Raw genomic sequence first — 26,127 nt, forward strand, 5'->3', positions numbered from 1 at the left:
GAAGCAAGGGGCTCCAGTTGCAGCAAGGAAATTTAGGTTGGCTTTTAGGAAAAAGTTTCTCTGTAGAAGGGTGGTGAAGCACTGGGACAGGCTCCCCAGAGACGTGGTGGACTCTCCATCCTTGGAGGTGTTTAAGCTCCAGCTGGACAAAGCCTTGGTTGGGATGATGTAGTTGGGGCTGGTCCTGCTTGGAGCAGGGGGTTGGACTAGATGTCACCTCCTGAGCTCCCTCCCAGTCCTCGCTGTCTGTGATTCTGTGACTTCTTTGTTACAACTTCTCCTTTTGGAAAATGGGAGGAATGTACTTACCTTCCTGCTGGACAGGTTCCCTGAGGGGATTCAGAAGAGGTAAGTGACTGTGGTCACAGCTATTAGAAGGAACAGGTGCTGGTAGAATGGGGTAAACACTACAGGAAAAAGGAACTTTCCAAGGATTAAAATAAGCTTGAAGCTGAGCGGGTGACACAGCTGTTGCATTTCTCTGATGTTGCTCTTTGTTTTTCCTGTAGGAAGGAAGAGGTCTTACCGTGTGCCGAAACCACGTTAAATGGCCCCGCTTGATGAAGCGAATGCAATGGGACATGTGTGATCCAGGCCAGGCTGCTACCTGGTGATGCAATTTGTCAGTTTTTTTCATTTTAATTTTATTTTTTAATAAATGCTGCATTGATGAGAGAGCTGGCATTCAGGACCAGACGCGATTCCAACACCAACAACCTGTTCTGAAAGACACTTGCATTGTCTAAATGTAGCATGGATCAGTTAGTCATCAGAGTGACTGGGTCCTACCCAAGCAAGCCTTCTGCCTGGTTTCAGTTCCTTGTCCCCCCTCTTCTTCTCCCCTGGTTTTTTTGTTTTCTCTCTGGGGTTCAGTCCTGTTTCCTTAGTGTTATTGCACACAGTATTCAGCTTCTCTTCAGAAAGGTAGCAGGTCTAACGCTGGGGCTTGGACAGTGCACAAAAAGTCCTGCAGTCGTCTGACCAAAGTTCCTGATGGAGCTGCCTCAGGCAGCATTTGCACCGCTTTTGTATAGCAATAAAGCCTTATCAGAAACATTTCATAGGAGGAAAAGATACAAACACTTCAAACGGGATGTGGCAGGGAGGGATATTTTTTTCTGTGGGGTGGGAGGGAAGATATCAACATGGTCCCAAGCCAGAGGCCAGATAGCAAAGTTAGCGTAACACTGAACCATCTTGAGACACGGGAGATCTCTGCGTTCCAGTGAATGGCACCATGCTCTGATCTCTGGCGACATGACAGTTCACTGCAGGATCTTGGACCATTTTAGCAGCTGGTCACTTCCATCCGAGCCATCCAAGCTCAACCCTCTGGATGTCGTCCTACGTTGGGCTGGGAAGCCTGTAAAGGAGGTAGCGTGTCATGCTCGTCGGCTGAGAGGACAGCGACGCATGGGACGGCTGCCATGCAGGGACAGGAGCAGACGTGGCCCGACCAGGTGATGAGGTGCTTGCTGGCTTTTTGGAAACTAATGTGTTTTCAGATTCATATGGAGATCTTTTTTGGTTTTCTGTTCTGTTTTTAAAAGTTTTTAATGGATGCAGGAACAGCAACACTTTTGCACTTTGTACCTAGCGACAGCATTGGAGAGGGAAGCGACCCCATCATGGGACTTTTGCTGTTACTCACCATGTAGTCAAGTCGCAGAGAGGGCTGGGGGGCACGCTGCTCCCAGGCTAGTGGGTAGAGCAGGATGGGGGACAGGACTACACCTCAAATGACCTGGGAGCAAGGTCAGTTCAGGATGGGTATTTGACCCTGGAACAGAGGATCCTCTGCATAAGCATGTAGGACCTTCTCCAGCATAAAGACTGTACCGGTGTCTGCCCCAGGTCCACACTGATGTCGAGCCCAGTGTGCTGGCCTCAGCCACGAGCTTGTTCCCAGACTGGACTTGTGCACATAGATCATACGGGTGTAGAAGCTGGGCCACTTCAGTTCCGGGCTCGTGCCGGTAACAGCAGACTGCCATAAACAGTGCTCGCTCTATACCCCCGTAGGCTTTACTGTTCATGTGTGTAAGCTGTGTGCTGAGACCCACCTGTCCTCTCTTCAATGCCACTTATTTTCCCAATCCAAGGTCTAAGCTGGAAAATCGTTTACTTTGGAATAAAAGCATTAAGCTTGGCACATAGGTAACTAGATGGCTTATTTTCAGAGATACTCTCATCCATGTGGTCTGAGGGACTCTGCCTTGTGAGTATGAGAGAGTGCCTTGCACTGGCCTCCCATCATGAGCAAAAGCACGCTTGCCATAGTCAGGTTTGCTTTTCAGAGTGCTCTGGTTTCATCTCTGTGATACCACATATGCCATGTTCTGTTTAAAAGGTGATGGAGAGGCTTGCCCCAGTCCAGCAGGCTAGACTGTCCTATTATCAGTATTTGGCAGTGAAGTGCCCCAACGGAACCCTGACATTTATTGTCATTTTTGATCTAGGGCAGCCTGAGGATTGCCTTTGAGCATCAGTGGTGCAGTCAGCTGCGATTCCCTGGCCAGGAAAACCCTTTGTGGCACAGCTAGTGGTTCTTAGATCTCTCTCTCCTTCTCCCCCTTTACATAATTATAAATGAATAATTAAGAGTTAAATTGTGCCAAAAGAGAAGTTCACCCATGGTGATGGTGAGTCCCCTTGATTGCCGAAGACCAGTCCTGTTCCTTGGAAGTGATTGCTTGATGTGGGTACCTCTGTTTCTGGGTGCTCAAGTGAAGATGTCTTAAGAGTCTGATTCTGCAGGAGACTAATGTGTATTAGCTTCTAAAAATCAGGCCCCTTTTAGGCATCTCGTATTGCATTCCTAAAATTGTTTTATGACTTTAACCACTTAAACGCAAAAATCTTCTTACCAAATGCAGTGCAAGTGCAGCTGATCCCAGCAATTCACTGAAAACCTTGACTGAGTTTCAAAGTCCCATGAAGGCCAAAAGCTCCTTCCCAGTTTTCTCCATTTAGCCCCCCAAAAATGACATTTCTGTGCTGCAGGTCACTAACAAAGCACAATGTGGCTAGGATCACTCAGACAGGTGTCAGGGGAGTACCTGCAGCAGACTCAGTCTGAGACGTCTCGTAGCTTGGTGCCTTTTCAGCTGCTGGAGTACACAGCAAGATGCATGAAGTTATGCTGCACATTACCAACTTGTTGTGTTTATTCATTAGCATTTGGTTCTGAGTCCATGATGAATTGAGAGCTTGCAAAAATGATTTAAAATACAGACAATAAATAGCTTTGCCCAGTCCAGAAGGTATAAGGAGTGAGACCCCAGCCCCATGGCATGGTATGGCTTATTTTAAGGGCTCTTTATCTGGAAATAGTGAACTTGATCACTCGTGCCTCACTTCCTTGAAGGCTAGACATCCTGTACGTGCTTGGACATGTAGAAATGCACAAGATTTCTTGCTTTTCTAATGGCGAATGATTCCTTCATATTCCGGGGCTTTGAGTTGGGAGTTATATCTCACTGGCCCTATTTGCCATCTCCCAACAGACTGAGCTGGAAGGTATCTGGCGCGTGTGTTCGCCCTTGATAGCCCATCAGGTCATGATACCCTTGCCTGTCCTTATACACGCACAACTCTCTTGTCCATAAATTGAACTCCCTTCCTCTTGAGAATCAGGGTATGGGAAGATCAAGTGTTTCTTGGTCTTGAGCTCGTGACATGCAGTTTTTCTTTTGGTCCTCATTGCTATCTGAGCTTTTTTCCTAGCCTGTTCAGGCTACTGCCTAGAGAGCCCTTCTCTTGTGCCCGTCAGGGCATTTGGATGCTGTACTGCAGTCACACGACCTTTCCTGGTTGTTTAAGTGTTCGGTCACTTGATCAGTAGTTGAATTAATCCTTTCTGCGAGCGTGCCCTGCTTTGTGGAATCTCAGACTTACAATTTACAGAGTTCACTCATTTGCAGCGGCACGTGGGAAATACTGTTGGTGTTCTTCATCACAGGTGTGCGATTTCTCCTGGTCTTCTGTAGGCAAGCACCGTTTTGGGAAGGAAGTGTTGCACAGGGCGGGAGCAAGGCAAATACTATCAAAGGTGGATATATTTATACCCAGCTGTATCCTTCAAAAATCATCTTAGACTTGGGTGCGATACCTGGCCAGACAGCAATGAAGACTAGGCAAAAATGAGCTTCAACTCTCTCCTTCCCTTTCAATATTCAGGAGTTAGAAAAACTGCCCATATCTGTATGTATAATTCGTTTAGTCTCGACTGTATACTGCTCTGTGTGTGTGTGTGTGTGTGTGTGTGTGTAGAGATATATTTGCAGTCTCTATTATGCCATGTATATTTATACATGCACACAAAGGGATACTAGTGTATGAAACCAGGTGAAGTGGAGCCTCGCAGTGCAATGATCCCGATAACTATGTGTGTATGTGCCAGTACACATTCGATAGCACAGCCACGTTCATTGGGAAAGATCGAAGCTGATGGAGCATAGCTTGGTGTGAAATAATCTCTCATACCGGGTGGTCTAGCAGAATGATTTGAACCCAGGAGGGCATTGAAAATGGATTATAATTATCAGGGTGCATTGGCTGTGCAAGGACTGATCAGCATTGTTGCTCTTGACGTCCCTTGCTGTGAAATACTCCTCCTGCCGGCGTGCTTTCACATTGGAAGCCGGAGACTTGGTTGCACACTTGGTAGTGAAACCTGTTCAGTTCAGCTGGCATTTACCAGTTTGTGGATTTTAACAACAACTCTCCTTAAAGCTGGTTGTACCGTGAAAAAAATCCTTTCTTCCTTTCGGCAGTGTTTGTACTGAGGAGCCATCTGGGCTGTGGTGTCAGCTGATTGTTTTCAAGCATCCATGACCGCTCTGTTCAAGACCAGGGTATTACATTGGCAAAGAAATGAATGTGGAAGGGAAAACTCTGGGGGGTTTCTGTCAGATAATCCCACAGTAGAGAGGTACAAGGCCGATCTGGATGGGTGGGGATGTGTAACCTCAGAGTACCTGCCTTGCCTTTGTCCAGAGAGAGCTCTTTATCCAAATTCTTTCGAGTTGCTCTCTGCAGAATTTGGGGAACAGATGCCAGAGAAAATACAGAAAATGAATGCCAGTACCAAGGAGACCTGTGCTTACAGCCTGAGAGAGCAGGGGTCCGTTTCTCAGGTGTGAGTTCCTGTGAAGTGGTATGGCCCGCTCTCAAATTATACAGCCATGATGGGGGAAAAATTGAAGTTGAATTGATGTAGTTGGGGCTGGTCCTACTTGGAGCAGGGGTTGGACTAGATGTGCCCTCCTGAGCTCCCTTCAGCCCTCATTTCCAAGTTCAGGTTTTAAATAAAATATCCCTTTGCAGAAATGCAATTAAGTGGGTTGTGATCAGTCTCACCTGTCTTAAAAAAAATACTTTGTCCACAAAAGATCCCAAGGCAACAGCTATAAAATCCCATGCCCACAGCTGGAGGACCCATCAGCAACACAACTGAGCTTCTTTATCATCCCATTTTCACTGCTTAGTTATCATGCTGCAGCTGGAAGAGCAGTGCGAGGCAGACTCTGGGCAGAGACCAGCCGTGTAGTGTCCTCTGAAGATCATTCAGTTAGGAAAACTCACACGTATCGACTTTGTCAGTGAAAGTGTTTGGGGTTGTGTGGTGGTGGGGCATGAAGTTTGGAGGTAGGTGGGAATTTAAGGAAAGCAAGGAGCTAACAAGTTTGCATTCATTATCTGCTGCGATCATAGAAGTCCCAGCCAGCTGTGATTGAAACCCTCTCAAAGGTAGTCCTCAAATTGCGTCAGGCAAGAGGCCATGTGGCAGCCATCCCCAGGAGCTGGTCCCTGAAAGTCCCCTGCAGAACGGCCCAGGTGCTCAGCCTGTCCGAGCCAGAGCTCCCCGATCTCCCTTCTCCTTCAGCAGTTGCTGGAGCTGTACCTAAAAATAGGGTGTGGGGATGCTCGACCCTGTGCTGGGCAGGGCGGGTTTTTCTGTCTCCCTTTGTGTCGTGCCTCCTTTCCTGCATCTCGCTGGCGTGGCCCCAGCCCCAGCCCCAGCCCCAGGGAGATGTGAGCAGCCCCTGTTCACTCTTCTGTCAGGTCATCTGAGTGGGGCAGCAGTAACTTTGCTCTGGTGTCTGCAGGGTCCCCTGCGAGCGCTGCCGGCCACGGTCACCTGGAAGACAGTGATGGGACAAGCAAAGAGATTTGATTTTTTGCAGTGTAATACCTGTGGCCTTGAGTTGTTTCAGCTAGATTTCAGCTTGCTGTTCCAGCAGCTCATCATTTTTAACCGCCAAAGTAAAAATAGGATTTTCTTCTCCTCTTGCTCTTCCCACAGCAGTGGTCTCGCCCTGAACTACTGAGCTCTGCTCACCTTCCAAACAGCTGGGTTTTTTGTTTTTTTTTTTTGTAAAGCAAAATGAACCCTGTCATTCACAATGGTTTCTTGATTTTTATTTATTTCTCTTTTTTGTTCACCCCAACATCAGCTCTCTGCGACTGCAGCTCTAGCACTTCATTCTCGGTCCAAAAGAGTCTTTCTCTCTGATTACAAGCTTGCCGGGCCAGCACGATTCACGTATTTGTCCTTTCCCCATTGCCATCTCAAGAAAGAAGATCTTTTGGATGGATCTTGCGACACCAACACGCTGACTTCTTAAGCGACCTCTTCCTTTTCTCTTACCTGGTGCAGGAGGAGGGCTCGTCATGGGCAAAAATAATGCCAAGGTAGCTGCGTGGCATCACACGCGCCTGGTTGTTCAAGGGTACGGTGGTGAGCTGGCAGCGTAGGGGTGCTGTACGGTGCTGCTTGCTCCACTTGAGGGTGTTTGGACATCACTAGCTCATTCTTTTAACCACCGTTTCTGAACAATTGGCAGAGGTTTTCTGTGACTGGGGCGTTGTTTTTTGTTTTTTTCTTTAAGAAATATTCACAGCCTGCAGGAAATGGCTGAAGAATAGCAGAGGCCGACTCAGGGGTTTGAGAGAGAGAGAGTGCGTGTGTGTTTCTGCCCACCTGTACACATCGGTGCAATCCAGCGGTCCTCTACAAATGGGCTCAGCTGGGTCAAATGATATAAAAAAAAAAAGCGTGCCCACAAAACAGCGAAGAGCTGAAAAATGATCAGTTAGCGGCACTGTGATATTTTCTTAAATATACTTCTGAGCCAACAGCATTTACCGCAACATTTGGCATTCTTGGTGGCTTGTAGCCTCTCAGTGAGGGTTACTTTCTCTCGCCTTTAGGGTCATGTCCTTCTGCGGTCCATCTCCTTCGCGCGGTGTCCCAGTTCGACATACAGAGGGATGCTTTGAAGCCCCACTGCTCAGACTACCTGACATAGTCTATAGTCTGGCTGTGAGGGGGGCCGCATCTCAACCCACACTTCATATAGGTCTCATTTTCCAAAGCGACCTAAGCACTTGGGCTCTCAAGACCTATTGACTTGCAAAGACGCTTCTGTTCCTAAATGCCCAAGTCATTTTTGAAAGCGAGACTTATGCACCACTCAGGTGTACAGATGCTGAGTGGGACGTCAGCTGAGTACCTTTAAAACCCCGTGGTATTTTTTTTTCCCAAGCTCTGACCAGTCTTCAGCTGCGGGTCTTGCTAGTTCGATCCACACCTTGGATTTAGACCCCAGGCTGTCAGTAGCTGGGGACCCTGCTAGCTCAGAGCAGAAATGCTCCATGATCCCAGTGGGCCTCTCGGGTAGCTTCCAGGCATCCTGTCCGGTGTTTGGTCTGACTGATCGAGCAGAGGTGATTTGGGACCTGCCACCTGCCGGGGTGGCTTTTGCATAAGAGAGACGGGCTACCAGATGGGTTAAATCGTTTGCTTCGTGGATTTTTCTTCTTTAGTCTGCAAGGACAGGAACTCGTACTCTGTTATAAAGCCATGTGGTTGCAAGGTCTCGATTCCATTGTACCAAAAAAAAAAATTAAAAATCCCGCTGAAACCACTGAAATATCAGTGAATTTCAGACTGATAGAGTTAATATTGTGCAAAATCTGGCAGAGATTCAAAGCAAGGTGATACGGGAGTGCACAGGTTTCCGTGCCCCTTTGCTTGGTCTGAGCACACCTTAGGCTTACCTGCAACAAGCTAAACCCCATGAAAGGCTGCCCAACGGTGCAGCTGTGTGAATCTGTCTTTTGTGCATTTTGGGATGGCTTGGAATAGCCCTGTCTTCATGGAACAGCTTGATAAGTAGCAGCCACATCTTCCCCTGCCTGCTCACACAAGACCCGGTTTCCTCTGGTCAGGGAAGTCGTGCTGACGGGATTTTTCATGTTTGAATCTGTCCCCACAGTGACTGCTGCTGATTTTTGCATAGGGCTTCTGTGCCAAAGTACTAGGCACTGCAGGACATGGTCCGTCGGTAGACAGGGCTTTGGCTGAGCTGAGGGAAGGGCACTAAGGTTTTTCTCCACCACTGGGCTTGCACTATCTCCCGTTGACTTCCTAAGGACCCTTTCCAGCTTTATTGCTGGACATTGTTGCCATGGGGACAGCGTAAGTGATGCTCAGTGGGCAGTGGTGCATCTCAGCTGCAGCTTCAAGGAGAATGCCTTTTTTATGTAGTTTCGATTTTTTTTTTTTAATCTAGTTTTTCAAAGGTCTGGTAATCCTAACTGGTGCAAAGGGATTCCCCGCATTGCCGGATTTGGAATAGGATCTGTTTACGCAGCAGGACACTGTTGCCGTGTTTTAGGAAAGTAGCTCCTAAATGGGATTGTTTAGTGCACCCAGACAGGGACAGATGAACTCCGGGCATGTTGGAAGCTCATAAATAGCAACGCAACTTCCTTTCGTAGAACTCCGAATCATTTGAGGTCCCTTGAATGCTGCAGTCAGGATTGGAGCATCAGCTCTGGCGCGGACATTTTCATTGCCTAACAAGTGCTGTGTTGGCAGCAAGCCTGCTTTGCACCCGCATGTTGCACGTGCTTGTGTTTGCACGATCAGAGAGAAAAGGTTTTAACTGAAGCTATAATGGATGTGATTTACCAAGGTGCCCCGGTGTTCTCACGGATGCTGCACAGTCTGCTCAGACTTCTGCGCGGAGGCCCTTATCCGGTACTCCCTTATTGGAAAAGTGAGATCACCATGCTGCCCTGCTACCAGGCCTGAGCCCTTGGGCGCAGCACTTAGTGGCTGCTTTACAAACCACTCCCCGTCGTGAGGACGCGGTGCAAGCCGGCGAGTCTCAACCGGTACCACGCGATGTTTGCCCCTGAGGCCTGTGAAGGTGATTCACAAGACAAACCCAGAGATTTCGCACGGGAGTCTGGAGCATCGCGAGCGTTTTGCCCCGCTGTGGGCTTTCTGGGGTCTCTCCCACGGCCTCAACACAGGTCGTGAGTCCCTTGAAGGCATGGTGTCATTTTGACCTCGTTTGCCTGTCTCAAATTAAGATGTTGGTCTCCCCTCTTATGAATTCACCAAACCTTCCCAGCCCACCCCCACTGGAACGAAAAGAAAAATAGCTCAGCAGGACCCTTTCCATTTTCCTTGCTGGCTAGCTGCTTCCCTGGACTTGCCTTGCAGACACCTTGGGACTTTGGGTCGTGGTGTGAAAATGGCCTGGAATAATACACGGTAGGAACGTATGGGGACGTGGGAAAGGCAGAGCCGTTTCTAAAGACTTGAGTGGCCCTTTGCAGTTTTTCTCGGTAAATATCCTTTACACCGGAGACACGGGCGAAACCTGGGGCTCTGCGTGTAGGAAATGGAGTGCGTTCCCCTCCGTGAAAGCACCGGGAATCCCGCTACGTCCAAGTACAGGGCGTTAGCCGAGGGAACTGGTTCTTCCCTCGAAAAAATACCAGAAATCCTGTTGTGGTCCGCAGGTGGTTGCGATGACAAGAACATTAAAACTCGAGTCGTGTCACTTGCATACTGCTAATTGCCACACTCATCATGTGGGGTGAGTATCATCTAAGTGGAATAGCAGCCAGCTTTTCATCAGACTGTTCAAAACGATGACAAAGTGATTAAAAACTCATGCCCAAGTATTTGATTTTTAGCTGTTACTCATATTTACGTTCTGAATGGGATGTTTCCACCGGGCATACAGTCAGCTCTTAAACTTGGGCCTCCAAAGCCGGAATAGGCAAGAGGTCTGAAATACGACCGGTCCCTTCCCCTTCCTCGGTTGCTCTTTGATTCCAAAGACTTAGCACGTGGGGGAAAGCAGCGCGTGAAGCTTTGGTCGGGAGTGGCAGCACGGTGATGGGGTGGGGAGTGCTGTGTATCTTAGGTGTGCGGGTGTGTGTGTGTGTTTTGGGGGATCTGTGGCAGATTTGTAAGTGGTACACCATCAAGGTCTCCCTCCTCCCCATAATTCACTTCTGAGAGCATTACCTCCGACATAACTTTACCCCTTGCTTTTTTCGCTCCGTTCGGATGAAGACGTGACCAGTCTGGGCTTGCGCACCTGACTGGAGGCGCGAGGCGCGTAGCATACCGACGGGAGCGGACTTCACTTCAAAAAGAGCTGGGGGTTTGAAGAAAGAATTGCTTCTGCGAGGGACGTGCAGGCCTAGAGGAAAGAACAACGGTCCCGTTTTTGGTTTAGTTTTGGTGCTGCTTCAGTGTTTCGCTGTGTTTTCTAGGTTTGGTAAGCTGGTCAACTGTCCGGTCAACTATTGTCCACCAAACAATTCATAATTTTGACTGGTCAAAGATTATAGCAATTTTATGGCGGAGGGGAACCTACATTTTTTTTACAGTTTGAAAGAAATATGTTTTTTTATTGTGTTGACATATTTTTAATGGAAAGGTTGTGCTTTTTCTGTGTATTATTTGGATCTATTGGTGATTTTTGACTAGTTAAATACCCAACCTTAGTGTTTTCACAGATCACCCCCCCCACGTAGCCACCTCGTGGTAACAACCGTGCCGGGGAAAGAGGAGGAACAGAGCTTGGTCTGGGAGCTGGCAAGACTGGGCGGTACAACTGTGTGGGACAAGTCAGCAGGCCCTGGGGCTACCAGGCCACACTTGGCGACGTGGCAGGCGCTCTGGGCATGAAGGGAAGGCTCCAGAAGGACCCCAGGTCGGGTTTAAGGGGCTCCTGGACTAGAAAAGTCATTTGGGGGTTTGGCGCAGTCCAGTTCAGAGCGGGTAACACACCAGTTGCTAATGTACATGGGGATCATACGTGGCGATTTCTAAAAAGGTGGTCCTAAATCTAATCTTTTCAGAAGTGCCAGGGCTGCGTGTCGCGTCTTTCTTGATTGGCGTTTTAATTGTTGGTACGGAGAATCCCACATAGGTACGAGGTCCACGGACAAGGGGCATGAATGATTGGGAGCCCAGCAAGTTGCACAGGGCCGGGAGTGCCGGGGGGACCCGGGAGGCGATGCTGGCCCAACTTCGCTGTGGCACCAGCACCTTCTGAGTCCTTGCTTTATTAAATCCATGTGACAGGGACGTTATCAGGTGAAAATGCACTTAAAAAAGACCAGCGTTTGCAGCAGTACCGCTGACATCTTACATCTTCGCTGCTTCTTACGTCTTCCGGTCTGGGAACGGGCCTGTTCTTGCGAGTCGGGACACCTAGGATCGTGGCCTCCCCGGGGTGTGCCTGCTAATGGTTTCCCTTCAGGCCACGGGCTTAGCGGTTCTTCGTCATGCTCCTTAGACCTTTGACGGCCTCCTCCTTTAAAGCGCTCGGGATAGCTGCACGTTCCCCACTAGCAGCAGACCATCTTGCACACCGCTTGGTGCTTCTTGATGGCATCCTTTGCTTTTCCCCATGACTCCCATCCCAGGATGAGCTCTGGGGGGCTGTGCTGCGGGGCACGCCATTTTGGTTCTGGCTTCACAGCAAAGCTCTGTCGCAGGCACCCAGCAGCCGGGGACGTTGACACTTGTCCTCTCCATGCGTTGCTCGTGATGCTGGGTGGTGCTGGAGTCCCGCGCTGGGCAGAGGGGGCCAACCATGGGAGAGGGGGCTAATCCATCAAAGAGCTGCCCAGGCCGCAGGGCGGTGCTAGACACCCACGGGGACAGCGCAGACGGTGTATCCGTGTCTACTTCAGAGCTGGATTTTCAGCTCAGCAAATGGGCTGAGGTTTTCCAAGCAATTTTGAACCCGGCCACGCTGAGCCTTTCACCTGGGGTTCGGGCACTTACATGGAGGGGGGGCTCGTTCTGAAAACTTGCCTCTGGTTTGTGGGACCTCCAGCCCGTGGGCTTGCGAGGTTCCCGCTGGGCCTGCAATTGGGCTTGGACAGGGCTTCCAGGGAGCATCCGCGCATCTCCGGGAGGCAGGAGGGAGGCCTGCTGGATGCAGCCCCGATAGCAATAAGAAACACTTGCCTGCATGTAAGACAGGTCCGGCAAGAGCGGTCCACGATCGGTGCAAGCGGCTTTTCGTCTGCCGGGGGGTGGCAGCAAAGGGCTGGCGAGTTCAGTGCAATGACATGGGGGAGCCTTTTCTCTGCCCTTAAACGTTGACCCTGGGTCTTTGTAAGCAATGTCTGTGTATTTATGTGTATATATGAGGTACAGAGTTTTAAACATACTGCCTTTTTCCCCCTTTTCCCTCACGTTATTTTTCTGAGTAATTCCAGATGTACTTGAGTCTCTTGACTGTTGAAACTTTTCTATTGTAAAACCTATGCTGGCGGGTTTGGGGTAATTTGGGTTGGTTTCTTTCTTTTTTTTTTTGTAAAAAAGGAAGGAAAAAAAAAAAGAGAAAAGTAAAAAAACACAAAACAAGCTGGGAGCCCCGCAGCCGCCTGCCCCCTCTGTCGTCCTTCCAGGCTGTAAATTCCAACTATCAATAAAACCTCGAAATGCAGCTCCAGGGCCGTGGATTTCTCGAGCCGCAGGTCGGCTCTGCTGGGCCTGGCACGACCGCGGGCAGCATGGGGCCGTGGCTTGGGACCTGGCCCCCGAGTGGGTGCTCGACTGGGGGTATTGTCCTGTCTGCCCCCGGGCCGGGCTCCAGGCTGGGGGTGCAGCTGTCCAGTGCCCACGGTTATCGGACACCTGGAGCGTCCCTGCTGCGGGGGCAGGACAGACGGACAGGGCTGAGGTGCCGTCGGCCTGCCCCAGTGCAGCCGGGTCCCTGCTCAGCCGCGGCGCGGCAGGGATGAAAGGCCTGGTGGGTGCGAGGGGGGCAGATGCTGCTCCAACAACACCCACCGCACGGGCAGGGAACGGGACAAGGAACCGTGCAGGGTGGCAGATGTGACCCCGCCAGGGACAACCGTTCTGCAGGCCCTTACAGCTGGGGCGGCTGGCAGAAGGGACGAGCGAGAGTGTTACACCCCTGTAACGGGGGGAGTGCAAGTGCAAGACACTTCGGTGGCAGCCCCCAGGGTTTGTCCGGCCTGGGGCCCGCGCGGAGGACAGGAAGCTGCTGTGGGCAGGCGCATCCTCCAGGCCCCTGTGCTGGGGGTTAATGCTGAGCTGGCCCTTGGGAACAGCTGGTGTCTCCATGCTGACAGCCCCCAGCCCCCCCTCCACAGTCATGGTCTTGCCCTCGGTGCCCTGAGGCCTGAAACGCCCGCTGCATTTATGCTTGCTGCTCGCGGAGGCCCCAAGCCTCAGCCTGCAGGAAGAAGGTAGGCCTGCAGCCATGGGGCCAGCGGGGAGGCGTAGGTCACATCTTGTCCAAGCCCTCCTGAGGCAGGATCAGCTCTCTCCGAACCAGCACAGATAAACCCCGTCTGACCTCCGAGCTGCACAGCAGTTGGCCCTGGCATCCCCAGGCATGGCCCCCACCACCATGACAGCAGGGTCTTGGCCACCAAGGTCCTGCTGCTGCAAGGGCGGGATCATGGACACTGCAGAGCCCCCACTGCATAGGAAGGGAAACCCCCCCAGTCTGAGCTGGGGGGTGAGAAATCCCTTCCTGCCCCCGTGCAGCGTGGGGCTGAGCCTGAGGGCAAGACCCTCCAGACAGGACCCTGCAGGAGCATTGGCCCAGCCCCATCCCGGGCTGGAACAGCACCAGCACCTCAGGCAGGACCGCCCCCCCCGGACACATCAGCATCCCCCCAACCAAGCCCTGCTCCCCATATGCAGATGTCAAAGGCAAGGGCCACTCCAGTTCACCTGATGACTGCTGAGGAAGTGGCAGGGTCTCACCAGGAGCCAGAGGTGAGACCCGGCAAGGTGCAGCAGGTGGGGCTAGCAGGGCAGGGAGAGGAGAGAGATCCTAGGCCGAGCTGCATGGGGCAGGTCCAAGGGGGTCTGCATTTGTGTGCAGGGGCAACATCCAGCCCCAGCTGCTCAACTTACCTGTGCTGGGGCTCCAAGCACACGTGGATCCTGTGACTGGGCCCAGGGGGTGGCTCCAGGGCCCCTGACTTTGCCCAGACCCCACCACAGCTGCAAGGCTGGTTGTCCAGTCATGCAAGGGGCAGGAGCACGTGCCCATCCTGCTGCTAGGCCCAAGGCACAGGGATTCACGTCAACCTCCCCAGCTCCTGTGACAATCCAGCCCCAAACCAGAGCCATGACCAGGAGCTCTGCTGTCCTGCTTGCCAGGGCACGAGGAGGGAGCTTGAGGGGGCAGAGCTTGCCTCCCCGCTGCTCTCCTCGGCTCAGGGTTTCCCTGCAGGACAGTGGATGAGCACCAAGATCCCAGGAAGGACGTGGGCCGGAGCCTGTGAACAAGGGTCCTTGCCCCTGCCCATGCCCACGGCTGCAATCAGGCCCTGGCCCCTGGGGGGAAACCGCGGCAGCCCATGTGTCATATTAATTTTTTATTAAACCCCATCAGTCTCTGTGCGGACAGACACCCTCCCCTGTGGGCACGACACAACACGGCCGCTGCGGCTCGCACACACTGTACAGAAACTCCGATCATCTACAACTGCTCCGGGGAGTTACAAAAAAGACCCTGCATCCTGAGTTGCCAGGCGGGCAGGTTCAGGCGTGCAGGGTGGGGGGCGCAGGGGTCCTGGGGTTAAGACTGTACAGAGGGCTGCGCCCCGGCCGGTGCCAGGGCTGTGGGTGGTGGGGGTCCTGTCCCAGGCTCAGCAGGCAATGGCAGGAAGGCAGCGACCATGGGGCCGGGTCCCAGCCCTAGGGGGATGCGCTGCCCGTGCCCGTGCCCGCCCCAGCACCGCGAGGGAGCCTGGCCGGGGCTGCGGGCAGGAGAAGTGCCATAGCTCGCGTCTGTACCTGGAGCCCGTCCCCTTTGCAATAAGTTACAGCAAAAAGCAGGGCAGGGTGGGGGCTGCGGGGCAGGAGCCAGGGGCACAGCAGCCAGGAGCTCCCCTTACCCCTGGGGGCAGCTCAGTGGCCCGGGAGGAGCCCGGGGCAGAGGCCAAACAGCTCGACATCATGCCCCCACACACGGCTCAAGAGCCCAAGCCAGGTCCTGCGCTGCCCTGGCTGCCCCCCTGTTCTAGGCACGGACCCCAGGGAGCCTAGGCTGTCAGGGAGGGCATCAAGCCCCAGCCCGTGGCCTTCAGCCACCCACCCCTGCTGGGGGCAAAGGCCCATGCCCAAGTTGTGCTACTCGGCTTCCCCCAGCGCTTGGGGGCCGTGGGGGTCCTAGCCAGAGCAGGGGGGATGGTCCCAGGGCACCGGTGGGTGCGGAGGGAGCAGGCGTGGTGCCCCCACCCTCCAGGAGAATCCCTGCCAGCTCCTGCTCTTCTCTAGCAGCCCAGGATGGCTTCACCAGCGCCTCCTCCGTGAGCCAGGTCCTAGCGCAGTGTAACAGACCGATGCTGCCAGGCCACTGCTGCCGTCCGCAGCTCAGCCGAGGCCCAGGGCTTTCCAGTACGAGGTGCCTTCGCCGGGGGGGGGAAGGCCGCTGGCGCCGCCTCCTCTCTAGTCAGTTATGGCCCCGGCCTGGGCACGCAGCAGGGCCCGGGGGCTGCGGCAGTGCCAGGCTCACGCGTCCGAGAGGCAGCTCTGGATGCGGTCGATCCACTGCTGGGCCAGCGGTACGTCCTGGGCGCAGAAGTTGTAAACACGTTTCGTTGTCTTCAGCTGCGGGGACAGAGGGAGGTGGCGGGTGAGGCTGGGAGCTGCCTGTGTCCCCCATGCCCACCCCAGCCCTGGCTCCGCACGGGCCAACACTCACATCGAAGAAAGCCTTCTCCTCCACCGTCTTGGGGGCCCCCATGGTGGGGGTGCCCGGCGTGATGGACTCCACCTCGGCCAGGTCAATGACGCCTTTGCACTCCGTGTCCGACCGGTTGTTGTAGTACCGCAGCTGCGGGGCGGATGGCACATGTCAGGCACTCCCGGCCCCGGCCCTGCCTGGCTTCTGTCCAACAGGACAGAGCAAGACAGCTCTACGTGGCGCTTGCCTTCCCTCCCGCTGGATGTGAACCCCTTTCCTACGTCCTCTCCAGCCCTCGGAGAACCCCGCTCCCACTGCAACAGTGCTACGGCCCAGCCGACAGCGCCGTGGTGCACTGGCGCGGAAGACCATTCCCCATGGACAAACACCCCAAATCGTCAGACGCTCCAAACGTGGAGCACGAGCCCGGCTCCAGGCAGCCACAGCTTGGGGAGCCCATACCTGATGCTTGGTTTTATCCAGCACGAACCAGCGAGGCTTCCAGGGCTTCATGAAGGCGCCTTTTTTGTAGAGCGACCCCTCGTAGGACCTGCAGGTGAGGACAGGCGGCGGGTCAGGGTCTCTGCTGGGGTTGCGGCCCCCCGCCCGCCCCTCCCTGGGCCCCCGCTTGCCTGTTCTCGCTCTCCGACATCTGAAACTGGTTGTAGAGGGTGCTGGTGCTGCGGCGCCCGCCCTGCTTCCCGCTGGATGGGGTGGAGGTGCTGCTGGTGTCGCTGTCCAGGCTGAGGTTGAGGGTGGAGCCCATGCCGGGCTCCTGCAGGTACATACCCAGCGACCGCCGCTGGTGTGACAGGCTGGACGACATCAGGAGCGAGCTGGAGGCCATCTGCAGGGGGGAGAGCATGAGAATGGAAGAACTGCCGTGGACCAGGTCAATCCCAGGTCCGTCCTGCCCAGGCTCCGGTGTCCAGAGTGACACGGTCTCAGCAGGGTTTTCCCTGTTCCTCTCTCTTGCAGCCTTTAAGGTCCAGGCTGGTCTGATGCGGAGGCCGTGCCCCTCGCTCCCTGCTCCAGAGCACCCCGCGCCCCTTTCCTCCAAGCCTGTGTCCAGTCCCGAGTGGATCTGGCCGAGCTCTTGGCTCCCACAGCAGCTGGTGGCCACGAGCCCCCACTTTAATGCCACGCTAGCTCAGAAAATTTCCTTGTCTTAATTTTAAGCTTGCTCCCTGCTAGTTGCATGCTGTGACCCCTTGCTCTTGTCTGGGGAGAGACGGGCAATGATCGATCCCCAGGAACTTTCTCTTGGCCATTTCCTGTGTTGTGACCCCTTCTCCTGCCCCCTCCAGCATCTCTCCTGCCCTGCCCAGGCCTGGCCTCGTGAGCCCCTCCGAGGGAAGCCCCTCTGCAGCGCTCCTCATCCTCGCTGCCCGTCTCTGCGCCCGCTCCAGCTCTTCTCTCTCCTGCTGGAGGTAGAGCGACCAGACCTGGGTGCACCATTCACTGTGTGGCCGCACCAGGGATGTATAAAGAGCATTGTGATCCTTTCCATCTTGTTTGGTTCCCTCCCTAATCGCCCCTGCTGCATTGTTTGCCTGCCTGACGGCTGCTGAGCATGGGGCTGGTGTTTTTAGCGACCTGTCCATGAGGACTCCCAGGTCTCCGTCCTGTGTGGTCCTAGCTCACGCAGAGCCCGTCCCAGCGTGGGTCAGTTCAGGGATTGTTGCCTGTGCACATCACTTCACCCCAGTCTCCACTGAACTGTGCCGGCCGAGCTGTCTGCTCGCTCTGTGGTGCCAGATCCTAAAGCAGCTCCTCACAGCCACCTTGGTTTTCACTTCGCTGCGGGGGCAGCTGGGAGCTTCGCCTCCCCCTCTCACCCACCCCCACCCAGGCCTTGGAGGAAAGGCTGGAGCCTCAGCTCCGCTCTGGGGGTCTCCCCAGCCTCCCACAGGCTGGACCCGGCCTGGCTTTGCCCTGTCCCCCAGGAGCCGAGTCCAGACCCCAAGGAAGCTGCAGCTCCAGCCCTGGAGCCCCCTCTCCTGCCATGCAGCTGCCCAGGGACCTACCCTGCTGCCCTCCTGCCGGGCCTCTGTCCGCTGGGAGGCTTTGACCTTGTCCCACGTGTCCTTCCAGCGCTCCGGCATGTGGCCCAGCTCCACCTCCAGGTTGTGCAGCTCCTGGGGGTGGGGAAGGGGTGGGGGGATAACCCAGTTATTTTGGGGCAGGAAAGGAATCCCCACCCCAGGCTCTGCTTGCTCCCGGCCACCCCCCTGGAGCCCAGAGGAGAGATGGGCGGGCAGACGGGGAAGGTGGAAAAGGGCCCCGCTGACCTCCAGCAGCTTGGAGATGGCGTCAGGCTCCATGCGGCTGCGGTTGTCGTAGCAGGGCCAGATGATGCGGCGCTTGCTCTGGGGGGCGCCGGTCTCCTGCCGCTCGGCCTCGTCGGCTGGCTCAGCCGGGCCCTGCACCAGCTCCCAGTCGTAGGAGGGGCCCTCGGCCAGCGTCTCTGCCGTGTAGTAATCCCACACCTTCAGGTTGGAGACGTTGCTGTAGGGCCTCAGCACCTGCGGAGCAGCCTGGGGTCAGGGTGGGCCGGGGGCACCCAATGACCCTGCTCCCAACCCTGTACGGCGACCCAGGCATGGACGAAGGATGCTGGTAGCCTCCATCCAACGGAGCCCGTGGGAGCAAGCCGGGGCCATGCCAAGGACCGCCCGTCCCACAGCCAAGCATGGTCTCCCCGCTCGAGCCAGAGCCCAAGCTCTGGGTCGCCCCCCAGGCCAGCCTGCCCCTGGAGTCCAGTGACCCCAGGAGACACCTTCGGTGGCTTCTCTTGAGCCGGCTGCCAGCCCTGGTGGCTGCGGAGAAGAGCAGGGAAGGGACCACGCCTGGGCTGGCTGCCCCACAGGGCTCCCAGGTGCAGCTGGCCTGATGCCCTGCCTCCCGGGGCCGCCTCCGCCTGCGGGAGTTGCCCTGAGTCCGGCGTCGGCAAGCACAGCCCTCGGCCCTGGAGGTGGGAGCCCAGCAGCAGCCCTGGGAAGGATGCGGACAGTGGCTGTCTCTGGCATCTCCCACTGCCCCCACGAGCTGCCCGTGGGGTCCCCGGCGGAGTCCAGGTCTGGCTCTGCCACGTGGCATGACACAGCCCCCCCCTCCCCCCCCAGCAGCCAGCACCAGGATGGTCCCATCCCTCCCAGTCAGGAGGACGCAGATGCGCACTGCTGGCACGGGATGCGGGGAAGCCGAGCATCCAGGCAGGCCAGGTCTGGGGACATGGAGGCAACGAGGGAACCCACTAGCAGCTTCTCAGCATGAACGCACTGCCCTAAACCTAGACGGAAACCACTGTGCGGGGGGCTGGGCACGGTGTCCAGACTGCAGCAGCACAGGCTGGGATCGGGATCAGGATCAGGGAGAGAGGAGCAGGATGGGCAGGAGGCTGGACTGGGGCAGGCAGCACCTCGCCTCACCTCGCCATCCTCGGGTGCGTACATGTAGTTAAAGAAGACAGGCGTCTTCTTGTTGAGCCGGTCGATGTAATCCCAGACAGATTTGTAGGCCTGCTGGCACTTGCGCTCGCCCTTCTCCTCGTACAGCAGGCCTGGGGGGAAGGGGAAGAGACAAAGGCCCCGTGAGGTGCATGGCGGGTGGGGGGCGGCCGTGGGCGCTGCGGGCCGGGGCCTTACCCAGCTCGATGCGCTCGTAGTCGGAGTCCAGCAGGAAGGTGCGGAAGCGATTGGAGACGTGGTGGTAGCTGAGGAACTTCAGGTAGTACTGGCTGAACTCGAACTCCATGGGGAACTGCAAGTGGATCTGCAGGGGCAAGCGCATCAGGGCCGGCTGCAATTGCACCCCCAGGCCCAGTCCAGCCCGGGGAGATGCACGGGGTGCTCACCTGGTGCACGCAGTCGAGGAACTGGAGGAAGATGGGGAAGAAGCTGCCGCTCTGGTTGGCCGCGGTCTGGGCGCTGCGGTAGCTGAAGCGGTGGCCGAAGGACAGCCACTCCTTCTCCACCAGCAGCCGGAAGCCCTCCATGGTGCGGTAGTAGGGGTCCGAGAGCAGCTGCACCAGCGACACGACCTGCCGGGGATGGACGGAGCCGTGTCACCGTCCGCAGGGGGCGGAGGCCCGAGGCCACAGCAAGAGGAGAGGGAGGCCTGGCATCTACCTGGGTGGTGATGTCCCAGCCGTCCTCCAGGCTGACCAGCACCGAGGAGCCGGTGTCCAGCAGCTCCACCACCAGCACCGAGACCTTCAGGATCTTGTGGATCTGCCAGGACAACAGTGGTGGTTAGGGGGGTGGTTAGCGGGGAGAAGGCACTGGCTGGGCATCGCTCTGCCCTGATCCCTCCAGAGACTGCCAAGGACGGGGCCTGGAGCCTGCCCCGGGCTGGGGGCTGAGATGGGGTGTGGATCACCCACACCCGCCAGTAGCAGTTCCTGCGGGCCCAGCACCTCCCAGCCAAAACTACTGCAACCCAAGGATCATGATGCCCCTTTATACACTTATGGGGCAGCCACACCTCGAATGCTGTGCCCAGCTCTGTCCCTGCACCCCCAGGAGGAGACAGAAAAGCTGGAGCAGGTGCAGAGATGGGCAGCGAGGATAAGGAGCGCTGCAGAGGGGTTTCCCTAGGAGAGACCTCTGAGGCCAGGCCTGGGCAGGGCAGAGATGCCGGAGAGGGCAGGAGAAGGGGTCAAAACACACGAAATGGTCAAGAGAAAGTCCCTGGGGATCGATCATTGCCCGTCTCTCCGCAGACAAGGACGAGGGGTCACAGCATGGACTGGGCAGGAGTCAGTTAACCACAAACACCAGGCTGCTCTTTCCTCCCACGTGGCATTGAAGTGGGGGCTTTTGGCCACCAGCTGTGGTGGAAGCTGAGAGCTTGGCCAGATCCCCCCGGGACTGGACGCGGGCGCGGAGGGAAGGGGCGCGGGGCGCTCTGGAGCAGGGAGGGAGGGGCTCGGCCTCCGCATCAGACCGGCCTGGACGTTAAAGCCTGCAAGGGAGAGAGGAGCAGGGAAAACCCTGCTCGGACCCCGTCATCTCCCGTCCAGCTCCGCGCTCTGCCCCGTGGCACCGGAGACTGGGCATGACGGACCTGGGTCTGACCCGGTCCACGGCAGCTCTGAGAGAACCAGCAGGGCCTCAGCAGCTCCGTGCAAGGGGAGTTTCAGCCCCACAGGCCCTGCCTGGCAAGCAGCCATCAGCTCCTCTTCTCCCTTCCCCAAAGGTGCTGGAGCCCCGGCACAGCCCCCACCCTGTCCTCTCTCCCTGGGCGCACTGCAGTAGCCACTTGCTCCGGCTACCATGACCCGGGACCTCAGCATCCATCTGACCCCCCTCCGCCCCAGCTCCTGTTCCTCTCTCCTCTGCCCCCCTTGAGCCACCTGTTGCCTGCCTGCTCCCCAGGGCTCTCCGCCTCAGGGCAACCTGTGCGAGACCTCTGAGAGCCAGGCACCAAATTTCTGTTTCAATGGGTCCCAAAACCCACAACTCATGGGATCCTGGCAGGGGCTGCCAGGGTCACCTACAGCCCAGGCCCTGCTCCAGGCAGCCGCAGCCCCATCCAAACCCCTCCCAGAACCTGGCATGTCCTGCTCCAACCTGGTCCTGATCTCAGCCCTGTTCAAGGAGAAAAGGCCCACTGCTGCACACACTGAGAGCCCCTGGCCCTGCCTGCTTCGAACAACAGCTTTCACTGACCCACGGGGCTAGACGACGGCAGCCTCCGTGGCTGGCTTGTAGCAGGGGCCAGGCCTGCTGCTGCACAGACCCGGGGAAGGGTGCTCGCTGCCTGCCTGGCAGCTTGCGTGGCCCTGCCAGCTGCACTGAGGGTCCCCATCCAGGCCCCTACAGCTGCAGGCACCAGCCTAGTGCCCTGTCCCTGGCTCCCAGCTGAGACAAGCCTCATCCCTCCAAGCCCCGTGGGGGGCAGCAGGGCCCAGCCCCAGGACTCCCGGCGGCGCTGACCTGGGTCAGCCACTCGGACTCCTCGAGGGAGCACAAGTAGGTGCCGCCAGCCTCGGTGGCCACGCCGCTGGGCACGCAAGCCTTCAGCAACTTCTTGAAGCTGGCCTTGACCTGCCGCACATCGAAGACCTCGACGGGCACCGCCTCCCAGTGCTGCAGCGGGTCCGGCTTCACGCCCTGCCGAAGGGATGGACCGTCAGCTCCACGGGACTCAGGCTTCAGGGGGACATGGAGATCTCCCCCTGCCACCTTGCGGAGCTGCCATGTGCCCAGAGCCGACCCCAGCTCCCAGCCTGGCCCAACCGCTGGCAGTACCTTGAGCTGGGACTTGTCCCCGATGATGTAGAGGGAGGCGCGGTGCCGGCGCAGGAAACTGGCCTCAGCCGGCGCCCCGTTGTGCTGGGCACTTAGCAGGTCCTTGCCAGCCAGGCGTGACCCCACATCCATGTTCAGGGCGTAGCTGCTCGCTCGCCCGCTGGCCCGAATGCTGCCCCACTTGCCTGCTGGATGGGGGGGAAAGAGGGTCGTGACCAGCATCCCCGTGCTGGGGTCAGGCGTGCATCTCGCTCGCACCCGCCCCTGCACGCACACACACACACACACACACACACACACACACACACGCGTGCACACGGATGCAGGGCGCTGCAGCTGTTGGACGTGCCAGGTTCCCCGGAGCCCTCTGCCCACCTCAGCACCCGAGAGGCTGGACCGCGGCTCCGTGCTTCGCTGCGGGGGTCCCTGTGCACCCCACAGGTGCCGGCCGGACGGTGTGGACGGCGAAGCCAAGCCAAGCTGGGCACTTACCTGCCGGGGTGGGATCCACGAGCAGTTGCGCTGTCAGAGGCGATCATTAAGGGGCTGCCTCGTTAGCTCACCCGTGTAACCGCGGGGGGGCTGGGTTACAGGGCAGGTTAGTTGTGTGAGCAGGGCTGTGGCGCGTGCGGGGGCGTGAGCTTGGCCACGGGGCGGTACTGTACCTCGGGGAGAGTCACGGCCCCTCGCCGGCGGGCCCTTGGGGATGGAGAAGGTGACGACCCTAGCTCTGTGACCTAGCGCCGGAAGAGCACAGGATGGAGAGGCAGCTCCGTGCGGCCACGGAGCGAGTGGTGCCGTGGGTGGAGGGGATGGCGCGGCTCTGGTGGGCTGTGCTTCCAAGCGGCCCCCCGCCCCCTGGTTCCTGTGCCCGGCCCCGGGTGCAGTGTCTACGCTATGGCCGGCAGTGGCCTGCCTGCGAGCACCCCGCGCCCGCCTGTCCTCACCTCCACGGCCAATAGTGCCGGGCCCATCGTCCTTCCCTCCCAGCACCTGCTTCATGAGTGATCCCAGCTTGGGCTGACGCTTGTCACAGGAATCTGTAGCACCAACAAAACACGGGCTTGGGGCCTGGCTGGAGCCCGGGGTCAGCAGCACCCAGCAGCTCGGGGCCTGGTGTACTGAGAAGGGATGCAGCCCACCCCCAGCCTGCCGCTGGAGCTGGAGAGCCCCCCAACATTGTCCTAGACCCCCTCTGCCCCTCCAAAACCAGGAAGGGGGCTGGGAGCAGCGGCTGCAAGGAGCTTGCTGCTCTAGGAGGCCCCTAAAGGCTCTTCCAGGCCTAGGGGATCCCAGCCAGTGGCCTCCTCTCCTCTCCTGGCACCTGCTGCATCGCCTCCGCTACCACGGGCCGCGCCGGGCATGGGATGGTGCAGACAGACGATGAATGAAGATGGAGCACGGGATGGAGGATGGGGTGCCGGGGTAGCCCTGGCCTGCTTGCTGGGGGCTGGAGAGCGGGGCAAGAAGTGGGCGGCGCAGGGGGCAAGGACTTACCTGGCCGCTCCATCATGGGCCCCGGCAGCTGCCCAGACACATCCCCAGCCATGCTGGGCCCCCAGTGTGGCCTGGGGCAGGAGCTGGAGCCAGGCGGCGCTGCCTGGGTGCCCCTGCGACCAGTTCTGGCCTGCCTGGGCTTTCCCCTCACCTGAGCTGCCCATGTATGCGGAAGTGAAGCCGCTGAGTGTGTTGCGGCCCCCGGCATCAGCATAGTGCGGCATGGAGTTGATCACGGCCTGCAGGTACTTCTCCTGCTCCAGGCTGGTGGAGTCTGTCTGCGAGGGGCCTGCCAGAGGACACGGGGGCGTCACCGGCCACGGACGTTCCCCAGTGCCCCCAGAGTGGCTGCGTGAGGCTGGGGAGCAGCAGGAGCATGCCAGCCCCCTCCGCACCAGGTCAGGGGGCCAAGGCCAGGGAAGGGCAAGCACCTGAGGTGGGGGCGTTTGGGGCCTTGAAGAGGCTGGCGACGCCTTTGCTGTGGAGCCCGCCTGAGCGCAGCAGCACAGCCTTGGTGCGGGCGTTGCGCCAACAGACGACGGGGAAGCGATTCTGGCGATAACAGCGTGAGATCCGCTGGATCGTGTTGTCCTGGATGTTCTGCGGCACAATCAGCAGCCCAGGGTAGCTGCGGGGCAGAGAGTGCAGGCTATCAGGGGCCAGCCAGGGTGGACAGTGTAGGGCATACCCGGTGCCGCAGACCCCTTGCCACCCTCTTTCCATTCCCCGCGTTTGGTAGAAGGCCCCACCCACACCCTGTCTGCAAGCTGCAGCCAGGTGAGGTCGAGGGAGCCGGGTCAGAACAAACCCCATGGCCTCCGGCCTGGTCCCACGAGGGGAAATGGCTGGCAGAAGCTTAGAAAGAGACACAGCTTGGAGGTGGGTCCACGGCCGCCATTATCCCCCTGGGGCATCACCCCTGCCCATGCAGGTATCCCTCTGCACCCCTTGCTGGGAATGCCCCTGATCCTGGGAGACACCCCCCATGCCAGGTACAACCTCCGACAGAGGCCCCCCACACGCCCTTGCCCCACGGCCGCCCCCAGGACGCACCTGCGGCAGATGGCGTACATGCGGTTGACGGTGGAGATGCGGAAGGGCTCGCTCTTGGAGCGTGTGAGGCTGTTGCTGAGGGTGCCTAGCCCCAGGCGCTGGTAGTCCCGGCAGCAGGCCCGCTCCACCAAGTGGCTCATGGTCATCTTGTCTGATGGCTTGATGGTGGTGGAGGGCGTCAGCGTGCTCCTGTCCATCTCCTCGGACACTGCGGAGACAGTGGGGGGAGAGGGTCAGGCCCGTGCAGGGGGGAGGGGGTGATTTCAGGCATGTGCCCCAGCCAATGCCCTGTGCCCATGGGATATCACTCAGACCTCATCACTGTGGGTGTGCTGGGGGCCCAAATGAGGCTACTCTATGCTCTGGGCAGGAAGGCCCCATGGCTGGGGGACCTTGTGCACCTAAAAGTACCAGTCCTGCTGCCCTTGTTGAGGAAGCCTTGAGTACCTGGCCCTGTCCATGCGCACCAGCGACCCAGCAGCGTAGCTTTAGCCCCAGTGAATGGCCCCAGCTGAGAGTGCAGGGACAGACCCGGTGTGCAGAACTGCAGACAGGACCAGCCACAGACCAGCTGCCTGGCAGGAGCGTCCTTGCAAACCCAGGCAGCGATTCCTCCACTCTGTTCAGCGCTCGGGAGGCCTCCCCTGGAGTCCCGCATCCATCTCTGGGCCCTGTGCCTCAAGAAGGAGGTGGGCAGGTTGGGAAGAGTCCAGCACAGGGTGACAAAAAGGATTGGGGCCTGGGAGACCAGACTGATGGGGAAAGGCTGGAAGAACTGGGGGGACTGAATCTGGAGAAGAGAAGACTATAGGGAGATTCGATTCATAGATTTCATACATGTTAGGGGCTGGAACGGACCTCATGAGATCAATGGGTCCAGCCCCCACAGCATAGGCGGGAAGTCATCTGGGATCAAGTGAGATCAGCATGAAAAATATCCAGATGTTTTTTGAAAGAGTCCAGAGTTGGTACCTGCACCACGTCTGGGGGCATCTGCTCCAGACCCTGGACACTCGCACTGTGAAGAACGTTGTTCTTACGTCTAATCTAAATCAGCCTTCCTGGAGTTTGTGGCCATTAGACCTTGTTATCCCTTGGCGAGCTCTGGTGAACAGCTGTTCTCCCAGGCCCTGATGTACCTCTCTTACATAACCGTAGGTTACCACCTGAGCCTTCTCTTCTCCAGACTGAAGTCCCAAATCCCTCAGCCTCTCCTTGTGTGGCCTTCCCTCCATGACTTGGATCATGAGTAGCTTTCCTCTGGACTCTCAAGCTTTTCCACATCCCTCCTAAAGTGGGGGGCCCAAAACTGG

The 26,127-nt window shown here is 57.3% G+C and overlaps 2 protein-coding genes across 9 annotated transcripts in view; one reads left to right on the forward strand and one right to left on the reverse strand.

Moving 5' to 3' along the window:
* PPP6R2 (protein phosphatase 6 regulatory subunit 2) overlaps window positions 1–12,782 on the forward strand; it is a 154,658-nt gene extending 141,876 nt beyond the window's left edge. For 5 of the 6 annotated variants that reach the window (XM_090041388.1, XM_090041393.1, XM_090041389.1 and 2 more), the window contains one exon: window positions 510–12,782. In XM_090041388.1, coding sequence (XP_089897514.1) covers window positions 510–561 — 52 coding nt within the window. In that variant the 3' untranslated portion in view covers window positions 562–12,782. The remainder of the gene's footprint in view (window positions 1–509) is intronic. The other variant, XR_016441666.1, reaches the window with a different exon arrangement.
* A 1,902-nt stretch (window positions 12,783–14,684) lies between these two features.
* Window positions 14,685–26,127, reverse strand: part of SBF1 (SET binding factor 1) — a 95,087-nt gene continuing 83,644 nt past the window's right edge. For 2 of the 3 annotated variants that reach the window (XM_090041394.1, XM_090041396.1), the window contains 17 exons: window positions 24,815–25,022; window positions 24,193–24,389; window positions 23,913–24,050; window positions 23,212–23,304; window positions 22,930–23,001; window positions 22,265–22,452; window positions 21,950–22,126; window positions 20,141–20,242; window positions 19,867–20,052; window positions 19,658–19,784; window positions 19,442–19,572; window positions 18,302–18,535; window positions 18,038–18,148; window positions 16,643–16,857; window positions 16,473–16,560; window positions 16,029–16,160; window positions 14,685–15,934 (listed from right to left, as the gene is read on the reverse strand). In XM_090041394.1, the coding sequence (XP_089897520.1) occupies window positions 15,836–15,934; window positions 16,029–16,160; window positions 16,473–16,560; window positions 16,643–16,857; window positions 18,038–18,148; window positions 18,302–18,535; window positions 19,442–19,572; window positions 19,658–19,784; window positions 19,867–20,052; window positions 20,141–20,242; window positions 21,950–22,126; window positions 22,265–22,452; window positions 22,930–23,001; window positions 23,212–23,304; window positions 23,913–24,050; window positions 24,193–24,389; window positions 24,815–25,022 (2,498 nt within the window). In that variant the 3' untranslated portion in view covers window positions 14,685–15,835. Of the gene's footprint in view, window positions 15,935–16,028; window positions 16,161–16,472; window positions 16,561–16,642; window positions 16,858–18,037; window positions 18,149–18,301; window positions 18,536–19,441; window positions 19,573–19,657; window positions 19,785–19,866; window positions 20,053–20,140; window positions 20,243–21,949; window positions 22,127–22,264; window positions 22,453–22,929; window positions 23,007–23,210; window positions 23,305–23,912; window positions 24,051–24,192; window positions 24,390–24,814; window positions 25,023–26,127 lie in introns of all 3 variants that reach the window. The other variant, XM_090041395.1, reaches the window with a different exon arrangement.

Source organism: Crocodylus siamensis, chromosome 4 (assembly GCF_052110815.1).
Source record: "Crocodylus siamensis isolate JL-2025a chromosome 4, ASM5211081v1, whole genome shotgun sequence".
In the NCBI taxonomy this organism is placed as follows: domain Eukaryota; kingdom Metazoa; phylum Chordata; order Crocodylia; family Crocodylidae; genus Crocodylus; species Crocodylus siamensis.